The sequence below is a fragment of the Trematomus bernacchii genome, unplaced genomic scaffold (genome assembly GCF_902827165.1).
Source record: "Trematomus bernacchii unplaced genomic scaffold, fTreBer1.1, whole genome shotgun sequence".
In the NCBI taxonomy this organism is placed as follows: domain Eukaryota; kingdom Metazoa; phylum Chordata; class Actinopteri; order Perciformes; family Nototheniidae; genus Trematomus; species Trematomus bernacchii.
In genome coordinates, this window is record NW_022987607.1 from 4,695,154 (window position 1) to 4,721,858 (window position 26,705).

General features: G+C 43.0%; 1 protein-coding gene across 1 annotated transcript; it reads left to right on the top strand.

The window, feature by feature from the left end:
- The first annotated feature begins 11,233 nt into the window (after window positions 1-11,233).
- kpna6 (karyopherin alpha 6 (importin alpha 7)) lies at window positions 11,234-26,371 on the top strand. The gene is made up of 14 exons (XM_034131061.1): window positions 11,234-11,335; window positions 13,931-14,067; window positions 14,784-14,876; window positions 15,040-15,139; window positions 15,252-15,346; window positions 16,340-16,471; window positions 16,552-16,640; window positions 16,736-16,835; window positions 19,220-19,383; window positions 19,460-19,538; window positions 21,421-21,546; window positions 21,736-21,863; window positions 23,598-23,782; window positions 25,992-26,371. Exons 1-14 carry the CDS (start codon window positions 11,332-11,334, stop codon window positions 26,177-26,179), a joined length of 1,620 nt encoding a protein of 539 aa, XP_033986952.1. The 5' UTR covers window positions 11,234-11,331; the 3' UTR covers window positions 26,180-26,371.
- Window positions 26,372-26,705: the final 334 nt, after the last annotated feature.

Here is a 26,705-nt window from a genome sequence, read left to right on the forward strand (position 1 = left end):
TTAAAGCTTATCTTAATTAGTTTAGTGCAGATTTCAGTAATGCCTGATGGTTTAGTGATCCTTCATTTGTCCTTTATCCAAGAGCTTTATTTATTAGTGTATTTAACAGGGACAGTGCACATTCATAAACAGTTCTGTAAATGCGCCAGAGTGAGCCAAGAGGCTATTTTTCATCTGTTGTCCCTGGACAGATGTTGCAAGTCACCCTAAAAACAAGGATAATTGGGCTTTAAATGTGTCCTTGAGACATTCATGTTCTCCTGTGGAAGATGATAAAGATTTAAAGATCCCTTCATTTATATACTTACCCATACTCGGATCAAATGACTTACTTTTCCTTTGGTCACATAACCAAATACCTGCAAAGCTACTGACATTCCCTTCAGCTGTACTTTGTACTTTTTCATTCCTACCACTCGTCTAATATATATGTTTACATTTGGTTTTAGATTCAATTTTGTATTGTATTATTTTTCTTTTAATTTCATACAAAAACTGTTTAAATAGCGCCGTGTAATTACTGCCTAAAACTTGCTTAACATCAACGCATGAGTCGCCTTGTTTTGTCTGTTTCATCTCATAATAACCAAACTCAAGTTGTCATCATTGTTGAATACTTTTTACATTTGCAGTGTGTAAATACATTGGGATGAAACAGACTTGCATGTGTGAACAGATAACATTTTGCCTCCTAACTAATCAGCATTTCCGAAACTCAGACTCAGAGCCTGAGGCTTTGAAAAGCCCGCTCACACTTTCCTTTGGCACTGCATCAATTATTAGATAATCAGAATTTGAGGAATGATTCCAGATAACTCAAATATGCTACAACAATGTTTTGCATGCTGTAATCAAAACCTATTATTAAGAATGTAATGAGGCTGAACTGCAGGTAACAAATGCTGACATGATACACACACACACACACACACACACACACACACACACACACACACACACACACACCACACACACACACACACACAACACACACTACCACCCACACACACCACACGACATCACAACACACACACTACACAACACCACACACACACCACCACACACACACACACACCAACACACACACAGCACACACACACAGTAGTAACACACACACACAACACACAACATACACACAACACACACACCACACACACCAACACACACTAACAAACACACACACACACCACACAGACACCACACACATCACACACCACCCCACACCATACACACACACACACACACACACCCACCACACACACACCACACACACCCCATACACCACACACACACCACACCCACACACACACACACACACACACCCACACACCCACCACACACCCACACACACACACATCCACTACACACACACACACACACCCTCCCAACAACACCACACACCCACACACCACAGGACACACAAACATGCTCCAGACAAAGGAAATTCACACTGATGAGGATCCTGTGTATCAAGCCTGCCAAGTGCTCACCCATAATAGTGGTGATTTGGTGATGTAGTGGCCTTTTGGTTTTCCTCTGATTAATTATCGGCAGCTTGCGGAGTGTAAGGAAACAGCCAATTAACTTTATCCAGGTTCTCATTCCATTACTTAGACGCTACACACAAAAGGTCAGCGGAGGTTGGGTTTGGTTTGGTCCGAGTCAACAGTTAAGAACAAGAAAGGCACGTTTCAGGCCGCTGAAAGGGCACCGAGGCAATTTTCGAATCCACTTATCATCACCACGCTGCACTGTTTTTCCCATTTCCCCCTCAATCTGCCTCCTACATCAATAACAGAGCACTCGAAAAACAAGCAGCGGCAGCGTGCGGCGTTATGCAGAGTACAGAAATACATCCAGTTAAGTGACACGCTGTCAGAGAAAAGCCAGGCCGCGTTTTTTTAAGTTAACTTGAAAGCCATTTGTCTGCTTGGAAGTAAATTGTTTATCCGCGGCCATCAATTCCACACGTCCAACACTTTTGAAAACAACAATTAATACTGTGGGGAAAAGCAAGAACGCAGAGTGAAAATGCTTAATTTTATTCAGTTAATTTTGTGTCCTGTCAGACACTATTACGCTGCACAAACCTGATTGACCGGAGAAGAGACTCCTCGGTTTGGGCTGCGGAGTTAATTAGATGGATTTCCTGGAGGAAGGTGATTGTGGCGGACCGAGAGGATCAGACCGCTGTCAGGGTCAGTGGGGGTGTTATTTACGGAGAAATGCGAGTGTGTTTGGATGTCTGCGAGTGTGTGTGGCCTCACAGTGCACCAGGCCCCTCATTACCTTCTCTCTCCAATCACAGGGTGGATTTATGGGCCCCGCAAGGAGGTCTGTAGTGAGGCAGTTAGGTGTTCAAGTACATCCACAGACATACACATCACCTTTATGGTCACTCCTGCCCCATTCTTACATCACAGCCAGCCTTACTGCGTCTCAAACATCAAACAGCTTTAATTAAACCGTCCCAGCCCGAGTCAGAGCTGAATAATTTGAAGTCTATTTTTATTTCTGTGCAACATTTTCTGCAAAGGAAGCGTGACAAGAAGTGGAGTTGAGAGTGCTGGTATTACAGGGATTATACGCAGCAGCAGGGCTGAATTTGCTGTATTGTTAAAGGTCCCATGACATGGCCATTTCTACTGATCATTGTTGAGGTCTACTAGAATAGATTTACATTGTTCAATGTTCCAAACTCACATTGGTTTCTCATACAGCATCATATAGTATGCGTATTCACTCTCTGTCCTAAACGGCTTGTTGGAGCTCGAGCTCCTCCCCCTCCCCCCCCCCCCCCCCCCTCCCTAGAGCCCACTATGCTCTGATTGGTCAGCTCGTCCACTCTGTTCTGATGAGTCCACCACCGTTACAGCGGACCATCAGTGTTTATGTTTTACAATGGCGTTTGTTAGCAACCAGGAAATGACACCAGTAATGACAAACAGATGAGAATGCTGCGTGGGGTCTGGGTGCCGTGTTAGAGGGACGTTGCGGGGCTCGGGAAATAACCGGAAAAGCATGTCATGGGACCTTTAATATAAAGAATCTCCCTCTATAGACAGACTTTAAAGCCTTTTTTACACTGTGTGTTACTTATAGAAAGTCTAAAAATAAAGACACAGAGGCCTTCCAATACCAATAGCATGGCCTTATAGGTACATAAAAGCACTTACTAGGCCTTATTGAGCCGGTTCGATTGGGCTGAAATTAGCCTGTAAGGGTCGAGAGGAAGTCCTGGCGAGCCACGTGTTCATCCATTACAGTGTGAACAATCTCTGTGCCATATTGATCTCTGCTTCATCTACTCTGCTGGCCTCCCTAAGTGATTTCTGACTCAATACCCCCGCTTTCAACCCCCTATATCCCTCTTTGACATCAGACTGGTGCACCTCAGCCCACTCTGTGACATCTCTGTGTCATTTCACACCAATGGAAAAGGAAAAGTTCATTATTCCACCTTCAGTCAGTCTTCATTTTCTGTTAAAGCTGCTCAACAATGTAACTCAATCCCATCTACTATCAGAGACCAGACTACATTTACTTTACTTAAAGTGGACCTATCATGCTATATTATAATAATATAGTGTAGGACCATACCTATATAAGGCATATTTATACTTTTTTTTTTTCAAAATACCAAACAGATCATGCATTTTAGCCATGCCTCATTTTGCTCAATTTGACATTTTTTAGCTCTGTTTTAGCAAGGGCAGATTCTGTGAGAACAGCACCACCTACAGGCCTGGCATATGTACTACAGCGTCTCCAGCGCTTTCGAACGGCAATGTCCGTGGCTGTCTCCTCCTGATTGGTGGAGTTGGCCCAATAGCCGTAGCGCCACCGTCCTGACGTCAGGACAGTGTTCAAATCTGGATCAGTTTTTATCAGATCCGTTGCAGCCCCTTTTTTAGAGATTTGGGTATGGAGGAAAATAGAGAGGGTTGTGTTTTCTGACACTTGGTGAGTTCCCTGGAACACCGGGGACACATATTCATGTAGAAAAGACGTACACAAGTGCATTTTGCATGATAGGTCCCCTTTAAATCCCAACTCAAAACATGGTTAGTGAGGAATCAGCTCTGAAACACTGACACAATCTTCTGCTCCTTAGACCCCACTGCCTGTCTACACTGCCTGTGTTTTAAGATGTCAAGTACCGTATGTTGCATGTTTTTATTTGATTGTATTTAATTGTTTAAAATGAAATCTGTCCATGGACTACAGATGAAAAATAGCCTCTTGGCTACCTCTGGCACATTTATAGAAATGTTGATTAATGTGCACTGTCCCTGTCAAATGAATGAAGAAATAACAGGATGATAGGTGAACGTTAGAATCGTTGGCCCCCTGGAGTATTTTACTCAGCTCTCTATTGGGGTACACCAATGTGATATTCCAAGTAAGTACTGGCACCAATACTGACTTGGGGATTGGCGTTTACCATTTTTTATAGTTTATTTTTCATTATACAAGTCAGTGTTTTCTCTATCAGTTACGTGCATAATATTGTGTTCTAGACCCCATTTACACGCAAACGCAAACGAACCGAACCGATTACGATATCAAAAAAGTCTTCCGTTCACACGAGACCGCTCTGGAGCGCTGGAGACGCTGTAGTACATAGTTCCAAACAGGAAAATAATGTACTAGAATTAAAAATCAATGATGCCCTGATAAAAGACCCTGCAGTGATAAAAGACCCTGCAGTGTTGGCCAGCTCTCTCAATAGGTATTTCTTAAATAGTGCTTTGGACATCACAAAGCTCTTCCCGCCATCTGAGGTCTCACCTAGCCCGACTGTGGATACACACCCCGTTTATGACCTGGAGGAAATCACAGAGGTGGAGGTAAAACATATAATCTCAGGGTTAAGAGGTTCTAAGGCGAGGGATGCAGATGATTTAGACACCAACTTTATAAAGACACATATTGACGGTCTAATAAAACCAATTACTATGCTAGTGAATCAATCTATCAGCACGAGGGAAGTTCCATCATCCTGGAAGGTGGCCACGGTGACACCGATCTTTAAATCTGGGGATAAGGCAATAATGTCCAATTATAGACCAATCAGCATCCTGTGTCTCTAAGGTAGCTGAGAAATGGGTGTCAAAACTAATCACCAAACATTTAGACAAAGGCTTCGCTCCGCTCCACCCAATGCAGTTTGGTTTCCGTGCTCACCACTGAGACAGCTAACTGTGTCTTTGTGGAAAAGGTTCAATCTATGTTGGACACGAGCCCATGTGTAGGTGCTGTCTTCCTTGATCTCAGGAAGGCATTTGACACTGTTAGCCACCAAGTGCTCCTTACAAAGCTGATTTTTCTACAGTTTCTATACATTGGTTACAAGTCCTACTTATCGAACAGAAAACAGTGTGTTTTGGTCAACGGAGCCAAATCCCCCTACCTTGTGACCCTGTTGGGGTTCCACAAGGTTCCACAAGGTTCCACAAGGTTCCATTCTTGGACCGTTACTGTTTTCACTGTACATTAATGACTTGCCTAATGTATGTCCTGAGTTGAATGTGCAAATGTATGCCGATGATGTGGTCAACGGAGCAGAAATAGAATTAGTCTCCCAGTTCAAGTATCTTGGAGTCATACTGGACTCAAACTTGACTTTTAAGAAACATATTAAGAAAGTATCAAACACCATTAAATTCAACTTTCAACATTTTAAACAAATGAGACCTTTCTTAACTGTCAATGCTGCAAAGTCATCCCTCCTCTCTATGACTCTATCCCACATTGAATACTGTTTCACAAACTGGTCATTTGCTTGTGCCTCAAACCTGAAACCCATAGAACAGCTGAGAGAGAGAGCTATCAAGGTGTTTGACAGAAAGCCACATTCATACCACCACTGCACCATCCTGGAGAAACACCACTTCTTGAGTTTTGACCATTTTAAGTCTTTTAAAAGTATGTGCTTTTTTTATAAATGTTGACATGGACTGCATCAATCATCAGGAAATGATCGTATAGGACGTACACACGGAGCCGTTTGCCCCCCAGAGCGTTCCGGTTGCAGATCTATCCACCTTGGGACCCGTTATCGTTTGCGGGGTCCGTTTCCGCGTTTCCGTTACGGCCTCGTGTGAACGAACGGGCTATACACGAGAGAAAAGTAGCAGATACAACCGTTTGCGTTCTCGTGTAAACAGCACACTCGTTTAGTTTTTAGGGCTGTGGCAATCTGTGGCCCGTGTTACCTTACATCAAGGAGTTAAATTCAGAGGGGAAAAGCCTTTGTATTGGATATCCTTTGTAGATATCCTTAACCTTGAGTTCATGTATTGAAATGTGTATTGAGAGAGAAAGGTTGTCTGGATAGAATTCCCAGGGTGAAGAGCCCTAGATGTGTCGCTCATCTTAACTAGGTTTTGCAGAGGAGACATTCTGTATGCAATGATCAGACCGTAACGTCCGCAAAAGTAACAACAACATTCTATAAAACTCCTCCAAGTACAACCTAAAATAAAGGTACAACAACTTCAGCAAATATACTGAACGTCTTCAGTTCACTACTTCAAGAACTGCATATACAATTAGAAATTAACAATGTTTTTTTTGTATTTAATCCAGTGGGCGAAGGAGCAGCCTGAACACATTCAATCTGCAATGGAAGATCTGTTTATTGATGTCCTGGTGTCAATGGGGAGCTTGTTTCACGATTGTTGATCAAGACAGCAAGTCAATGTTATTGTAGCGAGGGATTAGCTCATTGATTGGCAGAAGCAAAGCACAGTGGACTGGCTGTGTTGTCCGGTTTGACGATGTTCAGGATGGACGATGGGCCTGAGCCTTTCAGAGAATGATAACCATGAACTAATGTCTTGAATCGGATCAGAGCAGCCATCTCTAGCCAGTGAAGGGTGCGTAGGAGTGTTGGAGAACTTGTGTAGGTTGAAGACTGCTCTATCCTGGATGAAGGTTTTCTGGAGAGGTTCCTGAAAGAAAGAGTAGCTCAGCCTTGTCCAATGGCTCTGTGTGTGATTGGATTGTGGTTTAAGGCGAGACACGGCAGGCAAAAACATCGTTTTTCCTGCACTGGTCAATTTTGAGATTTTGTGCTATTTTGATTCCATAACATGTTTTCTTTCAGGCTTTTGGAAGGAAAACGTACAAAATACACATTTAAGTGTTTATTTTACTATAGTTTGTCTATTTGCGTCTGTAGATTTCTCTTACATTCACCAAAAGTTAGCATTCTAACGTAACATAAAGTACCGCGACCGCTGTTTGCACCATGTCATCAGAGGTATCGTTTGAAAGCTCCGTCTCTCCTGCACAATCTCATCGGATCCAAATATGGTCATTTCCTTTGTATCAGCAACCAATCGTGAAAGTGCAAAGGGGTCTTAAACCAAGAAACGAAATCTCATTGGCTGGTGTCAATTTCTGACAACGTGATTCGTTCAGATGCGTCACGTGGTGTGCTAAAGCATTTCCTGGTTAGCTTTCCGCTAGAAATTTAAATCTGAAAATGGCAAAATAACGGTGAAAAAAAACGTTCACAGAGAAGACGACAACAATTGTCACTTGCACAAAGCAAGGTTATACAAAAAACAAATGACCCCGAACATGAAATACCTTCACGGAGTGCGTCGATGCGCAAGCTATCATCCAGAGAACAGGAGGGTTTAGCTAGCGTCACACTGAAATCTTTAAAGGTCGTTTTCTCAAAATGAGTTTTTTCTCCTACTCTGAGTTCGAAATTTCCACTTCAGTAGCAGTTACATACACCAAACCTTCCAGTTCTATTCCTATCAATATTATGAAGGCTTTTACAGAAGGGTTTGGTCATATATAATTCATAGCCTGAATTATATAACATTTTATACCTAAAAACATGGTGAAAATTGATATTTTAGGGCTGTTGACAGTATTTTCTGATTTATGGAGTGATACAAAGAGATATCCAAAATCCCTTCTGTAAAAGCCTTAGATACTAATATGACTACAAAATGAAACAATAATTTTGATCCTGGCTTTATCCAAAGTTCAGATTTCGGTTCCTGAAATGTGTTAAAATATGCGCATATTTCATGAGATAATGGATCATTTGCATATTTAAACATGCTATTTCAGAAAACTTGTAATACAAAAAACAATTGCCTTATTGTAAGTAATTAACTGGAGAAATTTCTAGCTGATATCTTTAAGTTAAAAAAATTACCCTATTCACCTGGGGTGTCTCGCCTTAAGAAAGATTATCACACCAGGACTCCCAGTTAAAGTGAGATCCCATGCAGCTCTAGTCTTCTTGAATGAAAAGTGGTAGCTATATTTACTCGCTGACATTGTCATTTCTAGTCCCTGCGAATACAGATTTGTCCATCGGAGCCTTTTATCCTGTGAGGTTTTTAAATTCTACATTAATATTCAAATGGTTCCCACAAATCTCCCTCTCTCACACGCAAGGAATGATTGAATGATCCCCAAGAATATTTGAAAATCACCTACTCAGCATCTCACTTATCGGCCCCCGCCACCTGGTAGATGTCAGAAAGGGAGACAGAGACTGAGAGGACCCCAGTCGTCAGATAAAAAAGTAAGAAATGGACAGCCCTGAATGGATTTTCAATGCTATATTATAAAGACATATCTTCCCTTCTCCATTCACGCCCCACATGCACTGACACACTGCACTCGCCGCACACTATCCTCCCCATGGCGTTATCTCTGTCTCACCCTTTATTACTCTCGCACAAAGCGTTCAGCAGTGAGCCTTGCAGATGTTCTCTCTCCCCCAGGCAGGCCAACCACATTTCAGCAAACCGGCCTTATTATCATATTGGGTGTAATTGAATTAAGGAGGCAGTTTAAACGGGGTATAGTTGCACAATTAAATAAGCAGAATCAAAACTAAACTGCCTTTGACGCTTCATAATTGAGTTTTTCACTCTGCAAACATGCTCCTTGATGTTGTTAGTCTCTTTATGTGGTGCATGTAAACAATTGTTGCAGTTCCACCTGCAGAGATCTGAGTCCTGCTTGATGTTTTATCATGGATGTATTGCCAGGAACATGATGCAAAACAGGGCAGATGTGAAATGTCTCCACTGGATAAACAAAACTCTCTTTCTACAAATGAAAAATATTAATTTTGACTGTCAGAAAAGCAGTGAGAATACGGAGATAACGCTCTTTTGAATGTTTCTCTGGACACAAGGTGGAGAAAAAAAGCTCCTGCTGTAGAAATACAATTAACCAACAATGTGCTGTCTTGCCAGAAAACACTCATAACTCATTCTGATGAAATTGCACTTGATCAACACCGAGCAGCTCTCATCCTGCTGGAGCAGCATTGTTGAAAAGGCAGTTTTTCAGAATGCTTACTCAGCCTAGACAGGCAATGGCCACTAATGAGGTCAGCAGGAGAGGTCTTCCTGTTTGTGGATTTAGTTATTTTTCTCTTTTTAATTCACAGCCGTTTGAATGAGGGTATTGATCGCAGGGTTTATTATATCTGCATTAGGAGCTGATGGTGAGTGGGTGCTCAGCAGAAGTGACCAAGTGACCTGTCCACTTTACTCTTGTTTAAAACCCTTCGGTTACACGCCTTGCTCGGCTCTTATGATTCCATTACAGAGCCAGTCTTTAATCTGTGGCATTGACTAATGGAGAGCCTTTGCTTCCCTGCAAAGTGTAGGATTAGCTTCAGCAGGCCTATAAATGAAAAAAGGTCAATAACTCTAAAAAGGAGGATCCTGTGAAATCATGAATCCAGTGATTGTGCTTTTATGTTAAATGTTTGTAGTTTGTTTTTCATGTATTGTGTTTTTATATGTGTCTATGTTGATGTTAAACATGGAGCTGTGATGCAAGTCACATTTCTGACTTGATCTGACCATTAAAGTATTATCGTATCTCATCGTATCATAAATCAGATTGGACGAGCCCAAGCTGCATCCCTGCAGACTGGATGTGTGCTCCTATGTGTTTGTGTTGTTCGATACCAGTGGAGAGTTGCTGTTCAGCAAGCAGTGTCTTTTGATTCATCTCAGAGCCAGCACACCTGCTGATGGCTGAGTGAAGCCAAGAGCCACTGGCTGCTCTGGAGGAGCATGGATCTATGAACAATATTGGTTCTTGTCTGCTAAGAAATTGCAATCATGGAGTATCTGGTTGCGCTACAATTGACTTGACCTCCCACACCCTTTTAAATAGTGAAAAAGCCAGCCTGAAAGCAGTGCCCCATTGTTTCCATTTTATTTGTACAACATTGCCCCCTAATGTTTTTTCTGGTGTATCTCTCCAGGCCCATGTCAGAGGACAATGCTGAACCACGATATAGTGCAGTAATTTAACACTACCTGCTCCCAGCAAATTGACCATGGATGCACCTCACCTGTATTACTCTGTCACAGTCACTTTGAGAAAACGCTGGGGAACCAACACACACACACACACACACACACACACACACACACACACACACACACACACACACACACACACACACACACACACACACGCAGGGAGGGAGTTATTCAAGACAGAGTGGTATCTGTTTGATTAAATGCATGGTATGATATTATATAATTAACTGGTATGATGTCATATATTCATAATGAAACTGTAGGGATGATGACCAATGTATCTGTTACGGACTTAAATAAATCCAGTCTTTAATTCATTATAGATATGTGATGTAAGAAGTACTCAGATATTTTACTTGAGTAAACTACCAGAGTGTAAGAATACTCTGATACAAGTAGAAGTCCTCTATTCATAATGTTACTCAAGTAAAAGCAAAAAAGTGTAAGCATCAAAATATACTTAAAGTACCAAAAGTAAAAGTAGTCATTATGCAGATCCATTTCAGAATAATAGTAATGAGGTCTTATTCAAGTGTTGATTATATTTCACATCATTAAACCAAATCTGCAAAGTAGTTAAAGGTATTAAATAAAGGAAATTGAGTAAAAGTACACCATTTACCTCTGAATTGTAGTGGAGTAGAAGTACAAAGTAACAACAAATTGAAATACTCAAGTAAAGTACAAGTACTTCAAAATGGTACTAAAGTACAGTGCTTGGGTATATCTACTTAGCTACTTTACACCACTGTTGATTACCTATATGTGAGTGTGGTAGCGTTCTTGTTATCCATTACTGATGGTGGCTAAATGTGAGGAGGAGTGTTTTGTGAAACTGGTGCGCCCCCTGCTGGCAGGAAGCTGTTGGTGCTGTTATATTTTGACGTTTCCGTCTCCGGCAGACATATTGCTTACAGGAGCAAATTCTGGAAAGCTAGGAGAGAGAAAGGATTTAAAATTACTTCCCATCTTCACGACTTGATACACTCAACACGACATAATGGGTAAGCTGTTGGACAAATCGAGGGTACAGATGACTTGTTTAGGAGCTACATATCTGGGTTTCTAAATCGGGATTAAAGAAAAGAAAATTATCCTGTCACTGTTGTTTAGCTAAAGACGTAGCTAACTCACTACCTAGGGAGCTAACTCTAGTTTAAGATGCTACGTAGTAACATTAGCGCAGATTGAGTTGCTGTTTTACGCTATTTCTCTTCGTAAATATTCTGTCAGCTCACTATCTAGTCTTAGGTCAGTGTTTCATAATGTATAATGTGTCATATAACGGTAATTATAACCAAAGAAAGGGTTATTTGTTACCCTACTTAACGAAACGTGGCTAATAGCTAAGCTAATTAGCACCACCTTTTTAGGATTTAGGAAGACACACGAAGCATATACCTAAACTTTGCCTAAATCTAAATATGAGTTATATCCACAGATCTGCTTGCTTGCCAGCTTTTTAAAGTTTCATTTTCTAATGTCTCCGGGTGTCGTGTTTCTTTGCATACAACTATTGCTAATGTTAGCTGTTGAGCTAATGCTACGTAGTGTGCATGTCAAACGTTGTGTAGCGTTAGCTGTGTGTAAGGTGTTTTGTGGTGGGTAGAGCGATTGTTATTTGCCATTATACTTTGAATCACTTAGAAAAGGTAATTAGACATCATCAATAAGATGACACATTTTAATAGTCGTATTTATTAGACACCGATGGGTGTGCGTAGCAGATCATGCTAACGCTAGCTAAGCTATATTAGCTCTTTTACAGCCATGTTTTTCAACACAGTTCAGAATCAGAATTTCAGTTTATTTCCAGGTACGTTTACAGATACAAAGACTTTGCTTTGGTGTTGCAAACATAAGGAAATAAGTTGTAAGAGAAGATCATAAATATATCAGTTAATAAAAGAAATAAACCTTTTTTTCAAAAACGATTTAACATTGATTAGGATAAAGGAAAAATATTTACACCAAATATATAAAAAACTTAGCAGAATGAACATGCTTTATATTGTATATACAGTTGAACCATAAGTTAGTGTTTATATGATTATATTCAGTTCGTGTTGTCAAACCTTTTAACATAAAAGAAAAATAATTAACCTAGTTAAATCCATATTTCTGACCGTTTACGAGCATCAGTAAGCATAGTTTTTGATGTATCTGACAGCATACTGTACTCACGTGTGGGACACCGGGGGTCCCCATGTTTTCCAGACTATTCCCTAGGGCTAGGATTGTGCTTGTGTTTTCAAGCCCTTCATATTCTTCAATTTAGTGTGAACTTACTTTTAACGTGTATGTTCAAACTGTCCCAAACCTTCTTGCTTAATTCTACATGTCACCTGGAAATATGACATACAAACAAATATCAGGTCATTGTTATTGTGACAGGATGTCTCTTAGGTTCCCTTTGTTTTTATGTTGGAAAAGTGTCCTTAACTTGAATCACCCTCAATTTGTCACCAAGGTCAGCTGTTGGTTAAAACATAATTGATGCTATGAAGCAACACGGATATTTTGATTTGTTTTGATATATCTGCGGTTGAAATTTCTTCCACCGCCCTACAACAAAGGGTTTTTTACTCTACGGCTTTATGGTGGTGGCAGAAATCTCCGTAGCAGCTCACTTAAAATCCCCAAAACTAAGACAAAATCAATCAGTATGGCTAAATGCCACTAGGTTTAGGTAGCTACATGATCTTATTTGAATAACTAATTAATTATTTACTAAAACACCTCTCACCATTTTACTCTTTTCCCTTCAGAGACTCCTTGCTGTAGTTAGGGTCTCCTCTGAAATGCCAACGCAGACTCATCCTCTGCAGTGCTATTTCTGTGCCATCAAGCCCCACCAGTAACCAGTGGGTGCAGTTCACATACAGCAGCTAGTACAACCAACGCAGTACAGAAATTAGAGCATCCAGCCACAACCTGTACTCACGTGCGGTCCACGCCTGTGGCTTTACCATCTGGGCCCATTACACACATGCATAAGCTTTAGATGAGGCTGGTTGTGCTAATAGCCTCAAACCAAAACATGACCTCAATTTGAGCCACTTGTTCTAATATTTACCCTTGTAAACTCCTGTTGTTACAATGGGGGGGCTTTTGGCTCAGAAAGTTGGCACCACCGTGTGTTGGTGGCAGGTTTCAAAGTTGTCCCTGCTTCTCTCTCCCCTGTAGCCCCGGGTCACTCAGGGATCTGCACAGTGCCCTTTTCTGGTGGCATGACTGCACAAATGCTGAGAATGGGCAGTTTGTCCTGTGTGTGGGCACCACTTTACGCTAACTCTGCGATTTAACTCAATTGCATAAAGACGTTTGTTCTGCCTGCCAGCTGACTGAATAGCATTGCTGTGTGTGTGTGTGTGTGTGTTTTTGGGATGTGTAGTCCATTTTCAACGAGTGTATTTATGCAAGCTTTTATAAATAGACCTGTGTACATGCTGTGTCATTATCTGGACCTATTCTTAGTGATGAAACATACTCTGTTCACTTACTGTTCTCTACACATGATACACATGTTGAGATCAACTTGAAGCAAACATCGTGTTGTTTCTTAATCTTGATTTCTACCTTTTTCTGTGTCCCATCAGAGCCGTCAGCCAGTCCGGCCAAAGACAACAACTACAGGATGAACCGCTACAAGAACAAAGCACTGAACCCGGAGGAGATGAGGCGCCGGAGAGAGGAGGAGGGCGTCCAACTCAGGAAACAGAAACGAGAACAACAGGTATTAAACCAAACTGGGATGGGATGAAACAGGATGTCATTTTGGGGTGTGATGAATACCCTAATTGAGTGGATAGTAGGGCTGTGCAATTAATCGTATTTTAATCGCAATTACGATTTTGGCCTGCCACAATTACGAAAACAACATAATCGAAAAAAACGATTATTTTGCTTTGCTTGGTTGTGACAGTGCAACATATTTGATCACATTTATTTGTATTTATCATATTTATATATGTTTAGCAGCTTGTTGAAGTGCGCGCCAAAATATTTGTTGATCTTTTTTATTGGTATTTATTATTTTTATATTATTTATTTAAATGTAAATATAAATGTATCATTTATTTATTTTTGTATTGGTTTTTCAGTTGAATTCTACGTTCAGGGAAATCAACAGTTAAAAAGATACTGTTCAAATTATTATTTGTATTTGTTTTAAAGTTCAATAAATGGATGTTTTCAAAGTCAATGAATAATCGTATATTTAATAATCGTGATATCAATTATTGACCAAAAATAATCGTGATTATGATTTTTGCCATAATCGCACAGCCCTAGTGGATAGTGCTATTTTCACATCGTCTTATACCTACACCAATCCCACTCATGAGATCCTTTATCTCTCTGTTTGACATTATTGCAGGATTTCATTTATGCATACTCAACATGGTGTGGCTTAACTGTGTCTTGTGGTCTCCAACTGTCTTATATTCACAGCTTTTCAAGAGGAGGAATGTGGACGTTCTCAATGAAGAGGAGGCCATGTTTGAGAACCCTCTAGTGGACTCGTACCTCAGCTCTCCAGTTACAGTGAGTGTCTATTTCTCCTAATACCTTTCACACAAAATAGATAAAGAGAAGCTCACACAGGAACATTGTTTAGATTTGTTTGGTCTAGTTTTTCTTCCAGCCTGCAGGTTGAGAAGAGTCAGTGGATCAAGTTTTGAAAATGCTTGCCTGTGTGTTGTTGCAGGAAGGTGTCATTACAAAGGAAATGGTTGAGATGCTTTTCTCGGAGGACCCGGAGCTTCAGCTCGCCACAACACAAAAGTTCAGAAAACTACTTTCCAAAGGTATTTATCGTGTGCTTAACAGTGAATCTACACAACTGTGCCGTCAGTCAGGAGGTCACAATGAACCAAACAATATGACTTACATCCATTTTCTTGACCTCCCTTGTTTCAGAGCCCAACCCTCCAATTGATGAAGTTATAAACACAGCTCGAGTAGTGGATAGATTTGTGGAGTTCTTGAAGATGAGCACCAACTGCACACTCCAGGTCAGTTTGAACTCGCACGGTTCGGCTATAGAGAGGTCCCTCCCTTTCCTCCATGGGACCTTATTTAGGAAAAAGTATGTATTGAAGTCAATGGAGAGAAAGATTATCTTTTGATCCCGTTTGAATTGTGCCACGAATTACACATATGATGTTTGTCAATTTAAAAGATAATTTTCCAAGTCAAAAAAATTAAAATGTGTCAAACTGTGAAGTAACACTTTTTTTGTGTGAAACCGCTCAATGAGCTACATCTCCCGTCTCGCACCACACACCCAGACGGCCGTCACGTTGGCACATTTCACTTCTTTCTTTCAGAATGAGGCGGAAAGTATTAAAAGAGGTGAAAATCACTCCAAGTCTGGGCATGTTGAGAGCTGTACATACACACAAGGGGAGTTAGTCGGTTCCTAAGAGCCAGCATGCGGGACCGGGACTCTGGGATTTGTAGTCTTTCTAGTTGCGTATTTTTCATAGTCTTATATTTCAACAGTTTTACGACAAACTGTGACTTTCTTGACATGGAAATTATTTTTTAAGATTGACAAACATCATATGTGTAATTCATGGCACAATTCAAACGGGATCGAGAGATAATCTTTCTCTCTCCATTGACTTCAATACATACTTTTTCAGAAATAAGGTCCCATGGGTCGGAAGTAGATGGGCCGGACTTCGCCTCTCTATCCTCGATGCATAACACGTGTACCTAATAAATAATACAATTTGTGTCTCCTGGTATGCTCGCTCGTAACGTTGTCAAAAAATGCATTTGACTCGGGTAGAATAAAAGACTCGTTTTGAACTGTCCATCATTTCTACAGCTCTGCACTGAGCATTGAGTTGTTAGCGCTTATCTCGAATGCTTGAAAAGTAACAGTAACTGAAATAGAGTTTATCGTTTGTTGACCTAACATGATTTTCTCTGTTCAGGCTTCGTAGTAAAGTATATTTGAAATATCATCTGATTTCCCTGCATCATTGTTTGCCCTGCAGTTCGAGGCAGCGTGGGCACTGACCAACATAGCATCCGGCACATCCATGCAGACGAAGACTGTGATTGCGGCCGGAGCGGTGCCAATCTTCATCGAACTACTGAACTCAGACTTTGAAGATGTCCAAGAGCAGGTAACCCACAGTGTGTGGTATGATGTGTCCGTCTTGTGTTTGTTCTATTCTTTTATACCTAATGTTATTTCATCCTGCAGGCTGTTTGGGCCCTGGGTAATATTGCAGGAGACAGTGCGGTGTGCAGAGACTACGTGCTGAACTGCGACATTCTTCCACCATTATTAATGTAAGTCCATCCTCTTTGCCTCTGGAGCGTTTCCTACCTGTGTTTTTACATATTTCTGATCCTCTCATGAGTTTTGCTCTCCTTTGTCATTTCAGGCTTCTGACCAAATCCACTAGATTGACCATGACTAGGAACGCAGTGTGGGCTCTGTCTAATCTGTGTCGAGGGAAAAACCCTCCACCTGCGTTTGAAAAGGTACCAACGATGAAGTCAACACCAAAAACTCTGATCATTTTACATCATGGATTTCCAACATGTTGCTTTATAAACATGTGGAAGCATGTTGGTACATAGAGAGGCGAAGTCCGGCCCATCTACTTCCGACCCATGGGACCTTATTTCTGAAAAAGTATGTATTGAAGTCAATGGAGAGAGAAAGATTATCTCTCGATCCCGTTTGAATTGTGCCATGAATTACACATATGATGTTTGTCAATCTTAAAAAATAATTTCCATGTCAAAAAAGTCACAGTTTGTCGTAAAACTGTTGAAATATAAGACTATGAAAAATACGCAACTAGAAAGACTACAAATCCCAGAGTCCCGGTCCCGCATGCTGGCTCTTAGGAACCGACTAACTCCCCTTGTGTGTATGTACAGCTCTCAACATGCCCAGACTTGGAGTGATTTTCACCTCTTTTAATACTTTCCGCCTCATTCTGAAAGAAAGAAGTGAAATGTGCCAACGTGACGGCCGTCTGGGTGTGTGGTGCGAGACGGGAGATGGAGTTCATTGAGCGCTTTCACACAAAAAAAGTGTTACCACAGTTTTACGACACATTTGTATTTTTTTAACTTGCAAAATTATCTTTTAAATTGACAAACATCATATGTGTAATTCATGGCACAATTCAAACGGGATCGAAAGATAATCTTTCTCTCTCCATTGACTTCAATACTTTTTCAGAAATAAGGTCCCATGGAGGAAAGGGAGGGACTTCGCCTCTCTACTGTTCAATTCAATCCATGCAAAACATGTCTCCTACTGAAATAAGATGGATAACATTGCAAAACATCATGAAAGACTCTCAGCTCTACCAAGGAGTCGCTGTAATATTTACCCTGGAGATCGAATGACGCAGTGCTAGAAAAGTTTTGTAACTTTATACTATTTATTTACTAAACATGGTCGTCTTATGAAAATGTAATTCAATAACGTACACTCTTGTTTAAATGGTCTACATAAGCGGCATTTCTAGGTAAGCAGTCATGGCTAATATTGACTCTTATAGAGTGCCACAGTGACGCGTCCTAAAACCCGGAAGTAAGTTAGCATGTTACCACTTTCGGTTCCTTCTCTCCATAGGGTTTTGGAAAGTATCTGAAATAAGGTCTGTGGTTGAGACACACTGAAGAGACGGATCACGTTTTGTTCTAGGACATTAAATCCATCAGCAGTGACCCCACTGGTGATTTCTGAAGAGTTGACGTGTCTGAGAAACGATGGTTGTTACCAAGTGGCTGAATAGGACTACAGAAGTCGTGGAGGTCGTTGTACGTCATTACGCCAAACACGTGAACACTCCTCTAAGTTAGTTTGCCCTGTTCTGCTTGAAAGCAAGTACCTGCCTCCTGCAGACTGTTCAAACAAACGCTTCAACTCGTACAGTTTGGAATCTGTGTGTTTGAATATGGATCTGAAGTTGGACCTATCATGCTATATTATAATAATATAGTGTAGGACCATACCTATATAAGGCATATTTATACTTTTTTTTGTTCAAAATACCAAACAGATCATGCATTTTAGCCATGCCTCATTTTGCTCAATTTGACATTTTTTAGCTCTGTTTCAGCAAGGGCTGATTCAGAGAGAACAGCACCACCTACAGGCCTGGCATATGTACTACAGCGTCTCCAGCGCTTTCGAACGGCAATGGCCGTGGCTGTCTCCTCCTGATTGGTGGAGTTGGCCCAATAGCCGTAGCGCCACCGTCCTGACGTCAGGACAGTGTTCAAATCTGGATCAGTTTTTATCAGATCCGTTGCAGCCCCTTTTTTAGAGATTTGGGTATGGAGGAAAATAGAGAGGGTTGTGTTTTCTGACACTTGGTGAGTTCCCTGGAACACCGGGGACACATATTCATGTAGAAAAGACGTACACAAGTGCATTTTGCATGATAGGTCCCCTTTAAGTTGGCGTGACGTTGAAGCAGCGACCCGGCTGTAGTTCGTTTATAGCATAACGTTAGCATTTAGCTTCTGGCGACTAGATTTATGATTAGAAAATTATAAAAGTAGGGTAGACATGTGGAGATTATCCGACTGAACAAAACGTGATCCGTCTCTTCAATGTGTCTCAACCACAGACCTTATATCCAGCTCCTAAATCCTATGGAGACATTGCATTGCGTTTTTGACGAAGGAACCGGAAGGAGTTTACTTCCGGGTTTTAGGACGCGTCACTGTGGCTCTCTTTGATGAAATGATATATAAAAAAAAAAACTAATATTTCGGTGACCGTAAGGAACCAACATGACGTAGCTTGGCTGCTCTGTTGACTCGTCGATCGTGTGTGATTTATGGGCGTATTTAAAGTGATGTTTTTCATCATGCATACTCATGTCTTTGCTGTCTAGGTGTCACCCTGTCTGCCCGTGCTGTCCAGGCTTTTATTTAGCAGCGACCCAGACTTGCTGGCAGACGCCTGCTGGGCCCTGTCCTACCTCTCCGACGGCCCCAACGACAAGATCCAAGCCGTCATCGACTCTGGCGTCTGCAGGCGTCTGGTCGAGCTGCTCATGTGAGTCCTGCTCCGCTCTCTGTTGCCTTTCTCACCGTAAATATGACCCGTAAATACTTACAATTTGTTTCTGCAGGCACACGGACTACAAGGTGGCCTCGCCTGCTTTGAGAGCTGTAGGAAACATCGTCACTGGAGACGACATCCAAACACAGGTGAGGATTTATGGTAGGGATGCTCCGATCGCCGGAATCAGTATCGGCCGATACCGATCGCCGATCCGATGGAGTGGGCGGGGCCTATGGGGATCTTCCATTTAAAGTGATGTTTAAAACTCAGTTAATGCTCATTCTCTGGCGCTTCCACAAACAACAACCAACATAATTATTACATTCAAATGAAGACATTATTCAAGTTTACATTAACTTTGGAGAATAACACGGGAGAAATGAACGGAAGTGTGTTAGGTCTAACTCTTAGTGTGTGTTGCTCCGCTCACAGTCACAGCGGGTGGAGCTGCAGGATTTCTGCTTCACACACGTTGCATACCGCTATTTTATTGTCTTTTTCGGACACCTTAAAATACTGCCAGACCGGTGAAGCCATTTTTTTGGAGAGCTTGTTTTGCCGTGCACAGAGACAAGTGTCATGTATTTTACGTCATGTGATTGGCTCTCGCGATCGGCATTTATAGAGAGCACCGGTCTATCGGAGCATCCCTAATTTATGGTTCTGTACATAATTCTCATTCTTGGTGTTTGTGAAGTAAGGAGGGAATAAAAAAATATATATAGTGACAAGACGTGAGAGTGATGAGACTATTACTTTTAAATAAAGGGTTAATTCAGATTTTGAAATGTCATCATGTGGGATACATCTGTGGAATTGAAGCACCATTAAAAAGACCTGGTGGTAACTTCAAAAGGGGCGGCCATGGTCAAATTAAGTAAAATATAACCATTTATCACAGGGTTCTTACGGTCATTAAAAACCTGGAAAAGTCATGGAAATTCAAAATGCTAATTCCAGGCCCTGGAAAAGTTTTGGAAAACAATATTTTTCCCAAAGTTTTGGAAAAGTCATGGAAATGTAACTAAAGTTGCGTCAAATATAATTTATATTTTATCTAATCGCCGAACTAGTAATACTATAATGATAATAAATACTGTATCGTATAGTAATGAAACCTAAAATGGCATTTAACTGACGAGGTATTTTGCTGGTGAGAGATTTTAGTTGCTTTAGCGTGTAGAAGCTAGTAAGCCTATTTGATTTGTTTCAGACATGTTTCATATGCAGACCTGATTTTCCTGTTCCATGTTCAAATAAACCATTTTCAGTGGAACGCTGAGAAAGAGTCATTTATTTGGTCATGGAAAATGAGGTAAAGGTCATGGAGAAGTCATTGGTGAAAAAGTGTATGAACCCTGTTCTCAGAATCAGATTATTTATATCACATACATATCTTTTCCCTGAATAGCGGTTCAATTCCCTGACAAAAACAGCTAGAATGTCAGCAAGCAACCGAGCCAAGTTGATGTGACAGGGGGTCCGCGGGGTCTTAAAGGTTGAAAAAATGAAGGCTATTAAAAAGTATTAAAGGGCATTTTCCAAGTTATTACATTTGGTAGCTTGTTTTCAATAAGTATATAAATGGTCCAAAGAGGTATTCTACAGTCTGCCTGAATGTAATCATTGCGTAGGTGTGTAGTGTGATTCTGTGTAGTTTATTTATGGCATCCCGTCGGGTTTGACGTCGTCTGAACAGGACATCGCACGCTCACTGCTTGATAGCGCGAAGGTCCGTTTACGCCGGTTGTTAAATAACATGGTTATGGGGAAATGCAAGTCTGCGTCCAAATGGTTGGAAGATAAGGAGGAAGGACAATCAATACTGTATATAGTCAATGTGAGGGAAAGTGTGTCGCCAACAGGTTAAAACTCCAAGTGGAGATGAGGTCTTAACATGTATGGAAAGGGTCTTAAAGGGTCTTCCATGTGACTTCAGGATTCCTGCATATACCCTGTGTGATCATGTGTTCCCTTTTTAGATATCTGTATTCATTTTCATACTTAATTGTAAACCTTTTTTCACAGGTGGTGTTGAACTGCTCCGCCCTGCCCTGTCTGCTGCACCTCCTCAGCAGCGCTAAAGAGTCCATCCGCAAAGAGGCCTGCTGGACCATCTCAAACATCACTGCAGGAAACAGAGCACAAATACAGGTGATGCGCGCACACACACACACACACACACACACACACAGACTTACCAACCTCAGTATCTGAGCCTTTCCTCCTCAGCCATGTCTGCTGTGGTTGTTCTATTTCATAACAATGACATCAATGTTTGAGCAGTGCTGAAGCTGCTGTTTGGAGATGTGCTCCTGACGTTATAACTCTCCTGCCCTGCAGACGGTCATTGATGCCAACATCTTCCCAGTGCTGATCGACATCCTACAGAAAGCTGAATTCAGAACCAGGAAAGAGGCGGCCTGGGCCATCACCAACGCAACGTCCGGAGGAACACCAGAACAGATCAGGTCAGACTTAGAGGCAATATATATTCCATCATCCCCTCTGTTACGGCCCGGCTCTGTGACACAAACCCAGAGTCGAGACGAGGGGTGACCATTTCACAAAGATTTATTGAGTTTAACAAATAAACTGAATGAAAGCCAGCAGCAGGTTCCCCGAGGCTGGCATGGAGGGAGTGCCCGGAGGAATGATGAGACCGCGACGTATCCGGCTTGGCTCCTCTTGTAGGCTTCCAGCAGGTGTAGCTCATCATCAGGCAGGTGTAGCTCATCATCAGGCAGGTGTAGCTCATCATCAGGCAGGTGCAGCTCATCATCAGGCAGGTGTAGCTCATCATCAGGCAGGTGCAGCTCATCATCAGGCAGGTGCAGCTCATCATCAGGCAGGTGTAGCTCATCATCAGGCAGGTGCAGCTCATCATCAGGCAGGTGTAGCTCATCATCAGGCAGGTGTAGCTCATCATCAGGCAGGTGCAGCTCATCATCAGGCAGGTGTAGCTCATCATCAGGCAGGTGCAGCTCATCATCAGGCAGGTGCAGCTCATCAGGCAGGTGCAGCTCATCATCAGGCAGGTGCAGCTCATCAGGAGGCAGGTGCAGCTCATCATCAGGCAGGTGTAGCTCATCATCAGGCAGGTGCAGCTCATCATCAGGCAGGTGCAGCTCATCAGGCAGGTGCAGCTCATCATCAGGCAGGTGCAGCTCATCAGGAGGCAGGTGCAGCTCATCATCAGGCAGGTGTAGCTCATCAGGCAGGTGCAGCTCATCATCAGGCAGGTGCAGCTCATCATCAGGCAGGTGCAGCTCATCAGGCAGGTGCAGCTCATCAGGCAGGTGCAGCTCATCATCAGGCAGGTGCAGCTCATCATCAGGCAGGTGCAGCTCATCATCAGGCAGGTGCAGCTCATCAGGCAGGTGCAGCTCATCAGGCAGGTGTAGCTCATCATCAGGCAGGTGCAGCTCATCAGGCAGGTGTAGCTCATCATCAGGCAGGTGCAGCTCATCATCAGGCAGGTGCAGCTCATCAGGTGCAGCTCATCAGGTGCAGCTCATCATGCACTGGAACCTGCAATCACCCACGAACAGACGGCACCCCATGTGGTGTGGGGGGGTCGTCACACCTCTAATCTTTATCTTTTAGATAAAAGACTTACTAAAAATCACTTAAAGATATTAAGTCACGCTTTAAGAGAAAGTAAAAAGACCTTTTTTTTTTCAAAGTCAACTTTATTGTCAATCTTCCATTTAAGACCTAAATAAAAACACAAAAATCAATATATATATATATATATATATATATATATATATATATATATATATATATATATATATATATATATATATATATATATATATATATATATATATATATATATATATATATATATATATATATATATATATACAAAATAACAGGCACTTCAATATTTTGAGAATGCACATTAGGGCAGATTGATCATTGAATGTGCATTATTGCAATATTGTCCATCGCAGCGTAAAAAGGGTTTGGATTTGAGTGTGGGGGGGGGGGGGGGTGTTAAAGTCCAGTGGGGGCAGAGGGGGGAGGGAGGTGAGAGAGTTCAGCCTCCTGACAGCCGGGTGGAGAAAGAAGTCGGGTGGAGCTCGACCTCAGGCTTTCTGTTTATCTTTGAACATCCCCATCTTTAGCATGGTCATTAAATGTAATGGTGTGTGTGTGTGTGTGTGTGTGTGTGTGTGTGTGTGTGTGTGTGCGTATAGATACCTGGTGAACCTGGGCTGCATTAAGCCGCTGTGTGACCTGCTGACGGTGATGGACTCTAAGATCGTTCAGGTGGCTCTGAACGGGCTGGAGAACATCCTGAGGCTGGGAGAGCAGGAAGCCAAGCAGGAGAACAGCGGCAGCGGGGTCAACCCCTACTGCAGCCTCATCGAAGAAGCATATGGTACTGCAGCGTGTCCACACAACAGCATTAGGAGCATGAAACATTACCTGAGACAAACGTGTAGTGAGGATGTCGTTAGAAAGAAGGGTGGCTTTGTTTTGAACAGTAATCAGTTTTGGTACCTATGTCAAAGCAATGTGCAATACCTTAAGGAAGATAAAACAAACATGATTCATCTTTGTGTAGGAAATATTTAATCAAACAATAGGTAAATGAGTCGAGGAATGTCAGCATCAAGAGCCGCTTTCACACCAAGTACGTTCCCAGCACTTAGTTCCCTGCACTTAGTTCCCAGCACTTAGTTCCCTGCACTTAGTTCCCTGCACTTAGTTCCCTGCACTTAGTTCCCTGCACTTAGTTCCCTGCACTTAGTTCCCTGCACTTAGTTCCCTGCACTTAGTTCCCTGCACTTAGTTCCCTGCACTTAGTTCCCTGCACTTAGTACCCTGCACTTAGTGCCCAGCACTTAGTTCCCTGCACTTAGTTCCCAGCACTTAGTACCCTGCACTTAGTGCCCTGCACTTAGTGCCCAGCACTTAGTACCCTGCACTTAGTGCCCTGCACTTAGTGCCCTGCACTTAGTGCCCAGCACTTAGTTCCCTGCACTTAGTGCCCAGCACTTAGTTCCCTGCACTTAGTGCCCAGCACTTAGTGCCCAGCACTTAGTGCCCAGCACTTAGTGCCCTGCACTTAGTTCCCAGCACTTAGTTCCCAGCACTTAGTGCCCAGCACTTGGTTCCCTGCACTTGGTTCCCTGCACTTAGTTCCCTGCACTTAGTTCCCAGCACTTAGTTCCCTGCACTTAGTTCCCTGCACTTAGTTCCCTGCACTTAGTTCCCTGCACTTAGTACCCTGCACTTAGTGCCCAGCACTTAGTTCCCTGCACTTAGTTCCCTGCACTTAGTTCCCTGCACTTAGTACCCTGCACTTAGTGCCCTGCACTTAGTGCCCTGCACTTAGTGCCCTGCACTTAGTGCCCAGCACTTAGTTCCCTGCACTTAGTGCCCTGCACTTAGTGCCCAGCACTTAGTGCCCAGCACTTAGTGCCCTGCACTTAGTGCCCAGCACTTAGTGCCCTGCACTTGGTTCCCTGCACTTAGTGCCCTGCACTTAGTGCCCTGCACTTAGTTCCCTGCACTTAGTTCCCTGCACTTAGTTCCCAGCACTTAGTTCCCAGCACTTAGTACCCAGCACTTAGTTCCCAGCACTTAGTTCCCAGCACTTAGTTCCCTGCACTTAGTTCCCAGCACTTAGTTCCCTGCACTTAGTTCCCTGCACTTAGTTCCCTGCACTTAGTTCCCAGCACTTAGTGCCCTGCACTTAGTGCCCAGCACTTAGTGCCCAGCACTTAGTTCCCTGCACTTAGTTCCCTGCACTTAGTTCCCAGCACTTAGTTCCCAGCACTTAGTTCCCTGCACTTAGTGCCCAGCTCTTAGTGCCCAGCTCTTAGTGCCCAGCACTTAGTGCCCAGCACTTAGTGCCCAGCACTTAGTTCCCTGCACTTAGTGCCCAGCACTTAGTGCCCAGCACTTAGTGCCCAGCACTTAGTGCCCAGCACTTAGTTCCCAGCACTTAGTGCCCAGCACTTAGTTCCCAGCACTTGGTTCCCTGCACTTGGTTCCCTGCACTTAGTTCCCAGCACTTGGTGCCCAGCACTTAGTTCCCTGCACTTGGTTCCCAGCACTTAGTGCCCAGCACTTAGTGCCCAGCACTTAGTGCCCAGCACTTAGTTCCCTGCACTTAGTTCCCAGCACTTAGTTCCCTGCACTTAGTGCCCAGCACTTAGTGCCCAGCTCTTAGTGCCCAGCTCTTAGTGCCCAGCACTTAGTGCCCAGCACTTAGTGCCCAGCACTTAGTGCCCAGCACTTAGTGCCCAGCACTTAGTGCCCTGCACTTAGTGCCCAGCACTTAGTGCCCAGCACTTAGTGCCCAGCACTTAGTGCCCAGCACTTAGTGCCCAGCACTTAGTGCCCAGCACTTAGTTCCCAGCACTTAGTTCCCTGCACTTAGTTCCCTGCACTTAGTACCCAGCACTTAGTTCCCCCATGGGACTAAGAGCCGATCGCGTTCACACCGGAATAAGTCCCTGAGGGAAGATTACGCAACATATATAATGAAATACAAAATAAAAAGTAGTGCAACAAGTCTACTTGGGTAGTTTAAAGATACGCTATTAGATATATTGATCTAACGCTTATTTCACTTCCAGGTCTCGACAAAATCGAGTTCCTCCAGAGCCACGACAACCAGGAGATCTACCAGAAGGCCTTCGATCTCATCGAGCATTACTTCGGCACGGAGGACGAGGACAACAGCCTCGCCCCGCAGGTGGACGCAGCCAACCAGCAGTTCCTCTTCCCCCCGCAGGAGGCCCCTATGGAGGGCTTCCAGCTATAAGTCCCCTCCTCTCTCCTCTAAAATACACCTTGCACCCCCCCCCCCCCCCCCCCTCTGTACCTCCTTATCTCATGGAGAAGCCGGAGTCAACCCACATCGACCCCCTACCGTTAACACACACACACACACCTCTTGGAGGAAAACTGTCCCGCTCTCCAGACAAACCCCCCCGCCGCCCCCCCCCCCCCCCCCCCCCCCTTTCTTTCTACAAAGCAGTGGACTGACTTCCTGCAGAGTGATATCTGGCCAATGGGAGAGCGCCACAGAAACTGCGTCACTGAGGAAGTGGTCGCCCTGCAGTGTGAGTCTGTCCCGGCTTCAAACGCACACACAGACATGTAGCTGCCATGCTAACGCTCTCATCTGCAGTAGCGCTGGTTTGTCGGTTTATATAAACTCATTTCTTTCCCCAACGGGACATTCCTATTTTCAGGATTACCCATGCAGCCCCAGGCAAAGTGGGGGGGGGTGCATGAGGTGAAATACGCCTAGCTCTTGATGTCAGTCCGACCTTATTGAAAAGAGA